General features: G+C 39.8%; 1 protein-coding gene across 2 annotated transcripts in view; it reads left to right on the forward strand.

The window, feature by feature from the left end:
* LOC109636748 (CUB and sushi domain-containing protein 1-like) overlaps window positions 1–14,442 on the forward strand; it is a 380,253-nt gene that overhangs the window by 298,626 nt on the left and 67,185 nt on the right. For both annotated transcript variants that reach the window (XM_069528917.1, XM_069528922.1), the window contains exons 33-39: window positions 4,889–5,005; window positions 5,090–5,203; window positions 6,877–6,972; window positions 7,133–7,336; window positions 8,251–8,375; window positions 8,490–8,586; window positions 9,606–9,710. In XM_069528917.1, coding sequence (XP_069385018.1) covers window positions 4,889–5,005; window positions 5,090–5,203; window positions 6,877–6,972; window positions 7,133–7,336; window positions 8,251–8,375; window positions 8,490–8,586; window positions 9,606–9,710 — 858 coding nt within the window. The remainder of the gene's footprint in view (window positions 1–4,888; window positions 5,006–5,089; window positions 5,204–6,876; window positions 6,973–7,132; window positions 7,337–8,250; window positions 8,376–8,489; window positions 8,587–9,605; window positions 9,711–14,442) is intronic.

The raw sequence follows: 14,442 nt of genomic DNA on the forward strand, positions 1-14,442 counted from the left end.
GAGAAAGAGTCACTTGCATAGCGGTTTTTTTTTTTTTATACTTTTCATATGAGCATGTGTGTGTTTGAGTGATCAAAGCACATGTGTGTGCAAAGGCTGACACCTGAGCTTAGAGCATCACCACTGGGGGATTGTGGGTAGATCAAGACGAGACCTCGAGACCTCAAGGTTTCGATGCAGCAGCACAACAGAAATCAATTCAAAAAATATCAATCAGTGTCAGAGGATCAGGAGCAGAGGAGAGAAAGAGGGTGATTACTCTGCTGCTTTAGGAAACAAGAAGTAAGTAGGAGGGGATGAGAGTCAGAAGGAGGAGGATGAATGGGTGGGAGTACAACTGGAGTAGGAACCAAATCAGTCTTGCTATATTTTTCACTCCAGGCATGTAAATAGGCTTTTGCTGAGTAACCAACATTACCAAGAATACAGGCTCAGCCTTAATGCCCACACACATGCTTTATATACTTTGACATGTGTTGCAGATAAGTCTGCAGCAGCAGCTCAGTGCTGTCCCACTGTGAAATTGGAAAGTGCCTCTGGGTTCTGTGGTGGACCTTCTGAGCCCTTTATGCACAGTTTGTACAAGACTGAAATGCTTGAGATTTTGCCTGAGGGAGTTACCCTCCAGGGGAGGTCCAAAATGGTCCAAATAATCAAGCTAATAACACTAAGCTATCAGCGACTAAAGTTTAGATCATTTTAATATTTTCAAAACATGAGCGACAGTCAAAAAAAGCTGAAAAAAAATTGTAAATCACATTTTAGTGGCCGCAGACAGGTCTGCGACCTCGGGAACAGATTAATTCACAGCGCTCTCCCATTCCTCAAACAACATTTTCAACCTTTGCACCCTCCTGCTCTCACATTTTCAACAAGCACAGAGGTGATGATAATTAAAGTCTGTTAGAGATCACAGTTGATGGCGTGGGTGGACTCTGGGACGGGGTCACAGAGGTGCACACAGTGGCAACCATAACAAGACAAGACGAGTAGAGGCCAGATGAGGTGAGAAGTCAACTGGGGGGGGGTGTTGACAGATGTGTTTGCTGCTGCTGTTTTTTTACACGCACACCACCCACATACACATCCATACACACTTTATTCATTGACCTCTAACCTGTTGCATTGATGTCAGAACATCAGGTTTTGAACTCTGTTGGTGGTGCTGAGGATGGACCACGCTACGGTTTGGTCTCCTTCTCTGGGTCATGCGGCAGGAGAAGGGATTGATACGGGTTTGTTTTTTTATTGCAGCGCTCTAGCACTGAAATTCCATGCTGTGCTCTCGCTCAGCACCATATAAATTCATTCTCTTAACTTTTTATCCTGCTGTGTTGTTGTGAAGAGGAAGAAGCTAATCTGAGGAGCTGGGTGCCGCAGAAGTGCCATTTCAGTTACACAAATCCTCTGCTGCATTACAGTGCACGTCTTGATTGTTTCACAGCTTATTAATGTGATCAGGTGATAAGAAGTGCTGCTGCATAGTGTCCCTGAATGGGTTTTTCTGCATCATCCACAAACTGCCAGCATAATCATTACAGAGACATATTTTTAAAATAAAAATGAATTATATTAATTAAATTTGATAGATATAACTTTATTTATCAGTGGTGTGAAGTAGATTTACTTTGTTAGTATACTTGAATGGATTTTTACCGACCTGTACTTACGTAGATTTATTTTCAGATATTTTTTACCTACTCTACAACATAATGCAATGTTCACATTGCTTTATTTCTCTTAGGAGGTTATGTCTTCATCTGTGTATGTTTGTTTGTAAGCAGCATTACACAAAAACTACTGGATGATTTCTAACAAACATTGGTGGAAGGATGTGGAATAGGTCAGGAAAGAACTCAATTAACTTTGTTATGGACCCAGATCAGGGGCAGATCCAGTATTTATTTCTTTTTTTCACTTTCTTTAACATCGCAAGGCTATTTTTGATTTTCCCAGGGAATAATTAATGGACCTTGATTAAAAAAATCAGGTTATAAATAAATACAAATATGGATCTATTAAATTTAAATGTGGACTGTTGGGCCTTGGCAGAGATAAGAGCTCTACTGAGTGAGATTCTAGTTTTCAATGGTAATCAATACCATATAGGGTCCACATCAGATCAGACAGGTAACATTAGAACCTGCCTCCTTCAACGACAAAATTTGAAAACACTCACATGCACAAGTGAGACATTGAGCATCTAAATCTCTTTACTTGACAATAACCATGTTGCTTTTCAGCGATGACACTGCATGTGTGTTTTGTTCACCTGGACCTGACAGGAACACGGCCAGAAGGAACCAAATTAAAGAACCTGTTAATCTACCTTTTTAGATTCATGTTGAGAAAAATATGAATTTATATTGTTCATGTTTTTTGTGCGAAGTTTTTCCCTTTATCATGGGCCAGATCATATTATTATCAGTTATGTAAGAGGTTCCTCACCTTTGCCCTAACTACTTCCTGTCAAACCCTCACCCCATATCCTAACCACTGACCCAATTATTGTATTTTTATCCCTGTGGGGGACATGAGTTTTGTCTCCAACTGGACAAATTTTTTCCCAATTAGCTGGTCGGTGTAAATCTGTCTCCAAAGTGGCTAAACTCAAAAACACACACACACACACACACACACACACACACACACACACACACACACACACACACACACATTGCAGGCAGAGACCGACATCAAAAGCACTACACTTTTTCATTATATAACAAAGCCTTTGAGCCACAAGGGTCCAAGTGATATTTGGGGACAACATGAACGTTCTGTTAAACTAAACAAGTTTTGAGCCAAATGCAGTCAGTTGGGTTTTCTTTGAAGAATACATAAGAATAACAGATTAGAGCAGCGATACACTGGCCAGCTATGAGAGCAATGGGCAGTGCTCCCAGCAGCAGGAAACATGAAAAAAATACATGATTAAAAACTGAATGCTTCACTGCTATATGATGTCTCTAATCACTGAAGCAGCTAAGTGGATGAAACTGTTTGCTATAGTGTTGTCGCTTTACTCTTAATTCTACAATATCTGCACATGAGTACAGTGACTTTTTGCATTGTTTAGGCTTCATCGTGCAAGCTGGATTAAAGTTACACAAGGACAACAACGTTAAAACACTGACCTTCAACTAGTGATAGTATTTTGAGGGCGTGAACGTCCATGTTGGTTGAACAAAAGAGTTTTAAATCTCTCTCCTGTTGAGGAAACAAAGAAGTCAGTGAAGCTCAAACCTGGCACTGCATCACTAAGAAAGATAGCAAGTGCATGATGATATCTGAGGGCTTTAGACTTGAGGGAGCCAATTATTTATTTATTTTAGCCTTTATTTATTCAGGGGAGCCAAGCTCTCTTTTTAGGCAGTGCCACGATCACAATCTTATGGTTGCACACAGTCACACTGGGAAGCCGCCCAGTACAACCACGGTTGGATCGGCTGGCTGCTGGAAAGGCTTGAAGGTGAAGGGCTTCGCTCAGTTATTGTAATTAGGGAAGGGACATTGCTGCTGTTTTATTTTATTTTACCCAGATGTAATGTTTAATCACAGGGGTCCACTTATATAGTAAATGAAATGATTGATTTAAGTTCCCCCTCACCTGCTGGATTTGAGGAAGAATAGATATGGAAATTGTTGCAGTCCCTACAGAGTTTTTCTGTGGTGAATTTAAACACTCTCAAATATAGGAGACTGAATGATATCTCTTCTCAATCTCTCCAGTATCTTTGTCTGTTGGTGTTTCACCTGTAATCTCCTCTGCTCTCTCCTCCTGTTCTCTTCTCCTCTCTCCTCTCCTGGTCATCAATATGACAGATTTAACAAATTCCAAACAATTTTATGTGAAAATTAATCATACATCTCTTATTTATAGAAATGCATTCCCTCCATACTTATGCAGTTATTTGAACACACCATCCAATATCAGATTACACCAAACCATTATTTCAATATTCCATCCCATACCAGCTCAACGATAATAAGCTTTTATTCCATATGGGCTGACTGTCAAACAACACAGCAACACTACTAGATGTCGGCTACGTACCAATATTCATCAGATGTACATCAATTAGCACTCCTTAGCTAGTTACTGTATTATTTACTGCAGTGTAATCAGTGCATTCTGTGCTCTGATAACATCTTCTTTCTATAACGTCATCTAACCTCGTCCCTTCCTGTGTCTTTTCGATGCCGTTATCCCAACATTTAAAAATATTTCCTTAAACATCAATAAAATACTTTGCTAAAACCAAATATGACAATTATTGTAACTCATTAATGCAACAGTTTGAGTTCAAATATAATGAGGGTGTTATATAAAATATACAATTTCAAATATTGTGTTAATTTCCTGCTTTTTCTTATTCACATTTCTATTTTGGACATAATTCCTTGCACCTTGTTTCACACCCCTAAATGAAGGTTTAACCCTTTCGTCTGCTGTGATTTCCATCAGATATATTCTAGGCAGCTGCACAAAGTTGCACTTGCTTTTGAGAGCTGAGTCTTTTTTCCGACGTGGCTCTTGCTATTTGTGTGAACATTATTAAGTGCAGCAGATCCGCACTTATATCATCCAGCCATTTGCACAATCCTTCCCTAAATGCATACACATAAAGCAGAGATGGGCACTTTACTGACCTCACAGAAGCTGCACCTTTGTAAACAGATAAAGTGCCTTCCCTGACTGGTGAGTCAGTTTGATAATAATATGCATGTGTTTAGGCACAAAATGTTCCAGAAGTGAAGTGAAAAAACCTCTTTGAATCTTGCCCTCTCTCTTTGAAAAATACTTGCACTTGCACACATGCCTAATATATGTGCATTGAAGAATATTCATTTAAAAAGAAATCTCTCTGTCTCTGTCTTTCCACAGCTCCATGCGGAGGACAGTATGGTGGATCTGAGGGGGTTGTTTTGTCTCCTAACTATCCCTTAAACTACACCACAAGACAAACCTGCTCCTATTACATCACTGTGTCCCCACAGTTTGGTAAGTCCGTAACTAATCCCACCGCTCTTGCTGTTGTGTAAGTGAAGCACCAAAACAAAAGCTAATTTATTCGATCTTTTTCAGTGGTGTTTGGTCAGTTTGCCGTTTTCCAGACGGCGATGAACGACTCGGTGGAGCTGTTTGATGGAGCCAATGAGAACGCCCGACTGCTGAGCTCCCTGGCTGGGTCACATTCAGGTGAGTCTCTGAATGTGACTGATTGAGTGTCAGCCACAGCCAGGGTCATGCTGCCATAAAATCAAATGTTTTGTTTGATTGTTTTTTTCACCTATGATTTAACATGCCATGCCATTATATTTTAAAACTGCTGCCACACCGTAGTAATGTTTTAAAGTTTCTCAGCTGTTTTCCTTTTATTTTTCCTGAACACATCTGTGAAAGAGGAAATTATAATGAAATCGTTTATAAGAAAGCAGCTCTCGGGAGCTGTAGAACATAGCACCAGTGGTCGTTATCACAATTTATTTGACAGTGATGTATTTGGTGAAATTCCATTATGGGTTATCTTTACAAGAAGAAGTCAGCAGTGGGGGCTCTACCATATACACTGCACTGATACTTCTTAACACAATCCTCCCTGGGTTTCCTTATCCTCCTAAGTTGGAGTCACCCCAGCCTGGCAACATTTCAAGTTACTCTGCAGTAACACACAGATTGAAAGATGAAGCAAAATCAATGTAAGTGACAGAGTATGGAGAATGAAATGTTAATAAATATTGATTAACATAGATGCTGGCTAAATGTGCTCTCATTTCCTCAAGATTTCATGTTCCTCTGCTCTGTCATGGCCAGCGGGCATGCTGCAGGGTTATCCCTCTGGAATTGACATTTAGTTTCTTACTGTAAAATTTAGGATATTTTAAGTTATTTTTTCTGTTGTTTATTCGGTTTTGTGCTTGTAGAAATATGAAGAGAAAAAAGTTGCTGTTTGATAAGAAACAAGACGGCAACTGCCAGTAAAATCAGCATCACAATGCTGGAATACAGAAGAGTTTGAAGATAAAAAAAAAAGGAAAACATCAAAATAAAGCAAACACAAACATATATAGACAGATATGATGGTTCCCTCAGGCATTTCTTTCAGTTTTTTTCACCAAGGCTCTTGAGTGAATCAATGAGCTTATTTCTGCATAATATTAACTTGGAGGATGTGACAGTTTCTGTATGGCTACATGTAGATGCACATTACGCAATATTTTTCTTCCAAACTACCATCCATCTAAGTTAGTTCAAAGGAAACAGGCCTGTTTATATAATGTAGGATGGGTGGCTTATTCCTTAAAGTTAATTTGGGTTTGAAATTCCCCTTTTGGCTTAAACTGGCAGGAAAGAATGAAACACACCAGGCTCCACAAAATAAATGAATCATTACCCTATCACACATGCACGTATATGCACACACACACACACACGTGAATGGGCAAACAAATTTGTTGTACACTGTTCCAGCAAACTGATTATTCTGACACACCAACGTATTAACACGCAGACCAAGCGTACACATACACACACATCCTGACGCAGCTAATGATGGTTGTAAATGTCAGCCCCACCAGGCCATGTTTTTCTCATTTATCACTGTTACTTTGTTTGCCTGTGTATGTGTATGCATATTTTCTCTGTGATTTGATGTGTTTCTTCTTGCATCCCTGTACTTGTAAGGACATTTTGCATTTTACCACCAGGGGAAAATATAAGAGAAGTTTAAAGTTACAACATCAAACTAGTACAGTACAGGCTGTGTCTGTTTGTCTGCAAAATAAGAAAAATAATTAATGTTAATATTAATATTAATAATTTATAATCTGCGTGTGTGTGTGTCTGCACGTGTGTGTTTGTCTCCATCCCAGGAGAGACATTGCCATTGGCAACTTCCAATCAGATCATGTTGCGGTTCAATGCTAAGAGTGGTCAGTCAGCTAGAGGCTTTCACTTCGTCTACCAAGGTAAGTCTCACTTTGTTTGTTTGTCTCACTCACACATACATGCACTTACACAAAGTAGCATACAATTTAAGTTCCACATCTGTGTGTCTCTCCTGACAGCTGCAGTTCTGTTTTCCTCTCCTCATTCCTCTCATATTAATTGTAACTGTCATTACTGTAGCTGTGCCTCGCACCAGTGACAGTCAGTGCAGCTCGGTGCCGGAGCCTCGGTATGGCAGGCGGATCGGCTCAGAGTTCTCAGCAGGCTCTGTGGTTCGCTTTGAGTGCAGTCCAGGGTATCTGCTGAAAGGATCCAGTGCTATCCGATGCCAGGCCATACCAGGTGCCCTCGCACAATGGAATGCAACAACTCCAAGCTGTATAGGTAAGGCTCCCCTGACATCTACAGTCAATGTAACCAGCTAACATACAGAAGTGGTCAGTCCACGGGCTTTGGTGAATCACTGCAAGACATCTGTACATTTATTCTAAGCATGTAATGTTCATACAGATGGAATTAAAACTGGGTGAAACAGCATGATTGACCACTGAGACTCACTCATGAGAATCAGGAGAGAGTTTTGGCATCAGGGGCGGATCTAGGGTCAGATCCGAGAAAAAAGTCACTCACTAACAACACTAACAAAAAATATGACATTTTTCAAGAAGATCTATTTTCAAAGTACAGTTTGTTTGAACAAGGAACAATTTTCAAAATATATCACTTTACTCAAAGCTATACAGCTAACAGTGAACAAGAAACGACTTGAATGTACACATTTCCTGAATCAGTAATCTTGCATTGATCTTGGGGTAAATTGTTGCTCCTTTATGGCCCCTGATTTAAAGAGATCGTAGATTTGCCAGTGATTGGCAGGACCTTGATGGCACAGCTCCATCCCCATTTGATACTGTGCTGACGCTGGCTCCAAATGACGTCATCAGCAGGAGATGGCAGCGTATGAAACTGGGATATTTTGGCTTCATTTCTGGATAGTGGGGGGAAGTGGAGACACATCATCCATCTCTATATATCATCTGTGATTCTTACCGATCTCATTATAAGCCTGGGTGAATTCTCTTTCAATCAAGAGAGCACCTTTTACAAATTGTTTCAGCTCCTTCTTCAGTTTTTTCTATAAATACTGTAAATCATATTTCCTTTCTTCGGCTGTGGTGGTCATATGAACACCATATTGTCCCTGGGTCTGCATTGCTGTATTTCAACAACCAGGTCAGTATCTGTTAGCCATTGACCTAACCTTACCAAGAAATCCATATTTTATGTCATTACTCTAGTTCCCTGCAGTGGAAATGTGACCGAGCGTCGTGGTACAATACTGTCCCCTGGTTATCCTGAACCCTACCCAAACAGTCTCAACTGTCTGTGGAGGATCCATGTCAGTGAAGGGGCAGGGATACAGGTACAGATACTCTCATATAGGAATGTATAATGCACTGCACATGCACTAACTATGGAGGATTCACCTTAACTCTGAGGCTGTTGTGTTTATTTGTTTTCATTGTTTTATATTTAGATCCAAGTGATGACGTTCGCCACTGAGCACAACTGGGACTCTCTGGAGATCTACGATGGAGGAGACATGACAGCTCCTAAATTAGGGTCATTTTCTGGTATGACAATATGCTCACACACACACACATGCACGAAAAACACTCTGGAGATCTATGATGGATGAGATATGACAGCTGCTAAACTATAGATACACACAAACACGGACTGATAGACACACAGAAACAAACACACACATCTATGATGAATTCGATATGACAGGTCTTGAACTATAGATACACTCACAAAGAGCATTCACTGGAGATCTAAGATGGATGAGTTGCAATACCATAAAATGTGATGTATATCTTCAATTAAAAATAAAAAAATGTTTTTAAGACATGTAATCCTTCTGCTCTCCAGGCAGTTAGTGAGAGGAGGGAAGAGAAGAGGAAGGGAGAGATGGGAAGAAGAGTTTGAATGAGTGATGGAAGAGAAAGAGAGAGAGAAAGAAGACAGGGAGGGATAAAGAATGATCTAACCTTTCACAATTTCCCAGCGGAGTTTCCCTTGTGACCTGCCCTAAGCACATACCTGTCACACACCTATCACACATAAAACATGCTGCCCATAGGGTCGCATGCACGCACGCACACACACACACACACACACACACACACACACACACACACACACACACACACAAATCACTGTGCCCTTCTCAAGATGCCACACAGGGGAGCTGCCCACTATGACCACAGTGATCTGGTTTTGGCCACTGAGCAGCTTGTCTTGGGCAGATGAGGGTTGCTTCACATAAGGACACTGAAATCCTAGCTGTCCATTGAGGGCAAGATGTCGTTCAGTTTCTATACACATAATTTCCCAGCTGGTGTTGGGATTTATTCAAGAGTTATCTGCAAAATCTCACATGCAGAAAAAGTGTCACTGTGCACAGTATGTGTGCATCTGTAAGTGTTATGTTACATAAACTTAATATGTATGTATTTTTTATATCCTCCTGTTTTTTTATATCTATTGAGCAAATCCCTGCAAAATGTTATAACTACTTTGTATTTATCAGAAATTGTAAAACCTCATCACCTGTTTGTGTTGTATCTGTGTCTCTTGTCTGTTAAAGGAACGACAGCTCCCGCCCTCCTCAACTCAACATCAAATCAGCTCCTTCTGCATTTTCAGAGTGACATCAGTGTGGTGGCAGCAGGTTTTCACCTAGAATACAAAAGTATGTTGATGATTTTCCCTACGTTTACATGGACACAAATAATCTGATTGTTAATATTAATCTGAATAAGAAATTATTTTGATTATGATGTTTACACGAGTATCTTAATGAATATTCCATTCATATTTACGTTTACATGTTGCAGAGCATAGTGGGATTATGACACCAAGCAGTTGGTAACTGCCGTACATGTCAGTGTTAAAATTCCTGGTTGTGATAATGCAATTAGGACTTATATATATATATATATACGTCCTAATATATATATACGTCCTAATTGCATATATATATATATATATATATATATATATATATATATATATATATATATACATAATGTGACTAAGATCAAAAAAATGCTGAAGTAAAAACAGCCAAGGAGCGAATGTTTGAAACCCTCTTACCTCAATCAAAAAATGCACACACACAAAGACACACACACAAAATGTGTTCACTCTGCGGAGTCTATGCTTAAAATGGTCCTCATGAAAATATAAGCTCAGGAACAGACACACACACACTCAGACACACACACACACAGGTTGCAACCAAAACCTTAACATTGAATTGAAAGAGTCAGTGACCTGAACTGGTTACTACTGGTACTGCCTGAGAGCATGCACACATACTGAGACCAACACTGGAGCGCACACAGTGAACACACACACACCTGGAGGGATATAAACAGGAACACAAAGTGTCACACAAATACATACACAAAGCGCTTTTGCTTGTTTCATACACGCACACGAGTCAAAATAGAACAATGCATACGCACATATATGTCAAAAAGAAACAAAAGTATGTAGATGGATGATAAGATTATGCACATACACACACCTGTCAGGGCACGGTTGTGCTTTTCAGGCCTTTCTAGTTGTTTTAGCTTAGAATCACTTCTAGATCAATGAACATGTCCCCTTGTGTGAGTGTGTGTGGGAGCAGATTTCTATGTGTGTGTGTTTTTGTGTGTAAGTAGGTGAATGCACACTTTTGTGGCTGAATGGAGTGTATTTTTGCTGGCCCTGTGTGTTGTCATGCCATCACTGGGGGAGAAAACCTAGACGAAGGGTCACTTTGGGGCACAGTACATTGTGTCTATATTTCTGCTTCACTATTTTTAACTGTGGTTGCACTCTCTTCTTAGTGAGGCTCTTATATAGCAGGTGCACCTGATCCAGCCCAAATCTGACTGCAGTGATGAGACCATATGTGACACACAGAATTGGACCCTTTCATACATTAATACAGTATCATGAATAATCTGCAGGTGAAAATGATGGGACAAGCCACAGCTATTTTTATGTTTTAGCATTTATTTTGTTCAAGCCAACATCACATATATTATTGAGTTGAGAGCAGTGCAGGTGGCATTCTCTGTAGGCTTTTGGGGCTTTTCTTTTTTATGAAGGCTCCTAGTTTCTATGCTGAAAGGATTTTGGGAGAAAATGTCCTGAAAGAAAAGTTAGAATTCAATGTCCTCATGGCTCCTCTTGGTTGTTTGTAAATCACCCAACCAGAGACCTGAGTCAAGCCAAATTATATACTCAGGTCAGGTAGGGTGTATTAATGTGGGTCTGGGGTCAGTGTACCACTAATTGTGATGTGTGGACCAGAGCAGACTTTTTGATCAGTTCCTGTTGACGTGATGCATCATAATCAAAACAGGACTAAAATTAAAAGTGTGGAAGGACAGAAAAACAACCCTAACCCGAGACTCTGGGTTCACAACACCTACCTCAATTGTGTTAATTTATTTACCTCCTACCTCTGGTGTTTTTTTATCAGATTTTTTTTAATTTGTGATGATGTTTACTTATTATTTCCTCTGTTATTGTCTTTTATTTATGAAATTATTTACTGCTTTGTGTGTGGATAGAGGAGGTTCACTTTTTATAAAAGTGTTTCAAATATTTGTATGAAAGACCCATACAAATATAAATTGGTTGGTTGGCTGGTTGGATGGACACACATTGGGTTGGTTATTTCAGTTTCATCATTTTGACATGTCTGCATCCATTGCTAAACAACTTATATATATTTTGTGTACATCAAATTGTGTTTTTTTGTACAAAACGTAAATATGACTTACTAAGTCTTTTTAGCTATTTCCTGTTCATCATGAACACCAGGTAAATAAAATCTATATATAAATATATATCATCATTATCATACATTACAGCAGCATACACTCTCAAAAGGTAGTTTTGCTTATCTTGAAGTGAGAGAAACCAGTGAGGGGTTTGTTACAGGAGGTCTCACCACAAACTAGGCTTTCAACTTTTCTCATTAAACAGGAAAATAACTATTCTTCACCAAAAAACTTGGTTGAGGAGTAAACTGCACCACTTTCATCACCATCACCAGCCTCACGTTCCGCTTCAACATAGGTATTGCAATACCGTCATTACCATGAGAAATGCACGCATGCATTTTGGTTTTAGTGCACACACAAGGGAAATCTACTTCCCTGAAGAACCATGTTACACCCACAGGATACATACAGGCTCATTTGACTTGACGCAGCACTGCACAGCGCTGATGGAACGTGATGCATGCTGATTAGAAATTTGTCCGCCATCATCCTCGCTGCAAAAACGTCACAGTGTCACATGACAATAAAACTGCGGCTGTGGTTTTATGAGAAAGGCAATGAATTGTTCTCCTCTGACTTCACCAACTGGGATGCACCTCTGTGAAAACAGAATTCTGCCCTAATGACTTACAGCTTCACTGACACTCATGGTTTTTATTCCAAGAAGATCTGTTATTCCTCAGAAAGGAGATACAAGTTATTAATTATTATTTTATCTGCTCCTTCTGACAGCCCATTTTTTGTTTTCCATATGAACACCTAAATCTATTGTAGTTTTACTCAGGTAAGTTGTTGTTACTGAGAAAGAAGTAATGCCTGATCCAGGTTACTCAGCGATACAGTTCAGTGACTGCTCCAAACATACTTAGACTGTATATCATAAACTTACTAATTAACCTTCTGTTCATTATGGGGCAGGCTACTCAATTCAGAACACGTAGGCCAGACTTCAATCTAATGATCTTTCTTATTTTAACCCAATACACACATCTGTTTATCAAATCCCTTTTTCTTTCTGAAGATGTGTTTTCTGACACTGAGTGAAAAGAGTCTTGTAATTTTGTCAATTAGTGAAATAATACAGTCACCATAAAAATCAACAACAAATCATTCATTCATTTTACCTGCTGCCAACTCTAGCCATTTACCATCAAGATTACCCAGTATCAAACCATTCTTCTAAAAGTTCCCCAATGTCTGTATAGCAGTTTTGTGGTAGCTTGAGCTATGAGTAGAAGAAATCATCTGCTGGGGACACGTAAATGATTGTGGTGATGATGTCCTCATCATTTTAGGCTGACTGAAAGGCGTTCCATCCAAAGGGCAGAGTGAGACAGCTCTGTCCCTGGTCTGTCATCAAATAAAGAGACAGAAGTATAATAAATCCAGTCAGTTAGACTTAAATGCTGACACTGTTTAGTTGTAGTGTAGTGGCCCTAGTGGGGTGGTTTGTGGTACTGTCAGCAATTTACAGACCATCACTGCTCTCTCATAACCAGGGAAGAGAGAGAGAGAGAGAGAGAGAGAGAGAGAGAGAAAGAGATGGTGGGCAAAATGGAATAGTTCCATTGATCAGTTGTCATGACAGCATGCTGATGTGCTGCCTAAAAATATACAGTGTGTGTGTGTGTGTGTGTGTGTGTGTGTGTGTGTGTGTGTGTGTGTGTGTGTGTCTGTCTCCGTCTCCACATCACAGTCTCATGCAGCTTTTTCACTTATGCTCATTCTAGATGTCAGATGTCAGACACTGAGCTGCCCCACATGTCCAAGATGCTGAACCCAGAATGGCCCCTCAGAAAAAAGTGCTGCCTATAGATGCACTGTATGATTGTGTGTGAAAATGGCAAAACTGTGCCGTAAAGCCTCTTGTGTGGTCATTAAGACTAGAAATACAGACCATTTACCATTTGAGCTGGATGTTAAGGTTGTTGTGGCATAGTTTAGGGTTAGGCCAGTAGTGGTCACGGTTAACTTTTCAAAAAATCCAAGTAATTGATGGAATGTCACAAGGACAACACAACTTTGTGTGTGCGTGTGTGTGTGCGTGTTAGGCTCTCTGGGATCACTTTGCTTTGCTTGTAGGAATGTCGATAATGAACCTACGCACACACACACACACACACACACACACACACATACCCACAAACAAACATTCAAACCCCTCTCCCTTCTTTTACTCTGTGCCCCTCTTCTACCCCAGTGTTGCCATGGTGACTGCTCTAGGGCACTCTCCTGCAGAATTTTCCAAGTGAAACACGTGCACACACACACACACACACACACACACACACACACATACACACACACACACACACACACACACACACACACACACACACACACACACACACACACACACACACACACAGAGATCCTTACTGATACTATTTGGTAAAGGGCTGTCCTGCTGTCAAACTTACTAAGGATGTGTTTTACTTTTATTGTTTTGGGAACACAGAACCAAAGTCATTCAGTGCTGGTGATGTTCACACTTTTGTATTGTACTATCAATTCAAAATGAGTTGTTGTGAGTAGAACAAAAGTCATTAGAATAATTAGAATTCAAAGATTGAAATTAATCTTGCACATTATTTCTTCATCTAAATTTTGTAACATCTCATATATGTTGAAGAAGTT

This window comes from Paralichthys olivaceus, chromosome 1 (assembly GCF_024713975.1).
Source record: "Paralichthys olivaceus isolate ysfri-2021 chromosome 1, ASM2471397v2, whole genome shotgun sequence".
Classification (NCBI taxonomy): Eukaryota; Metazoa; Chordata; class Actinopteri; order Pleuronectiformes; family Paralichthyidae; genus Paralichthys; species Paralichthys olivaceus.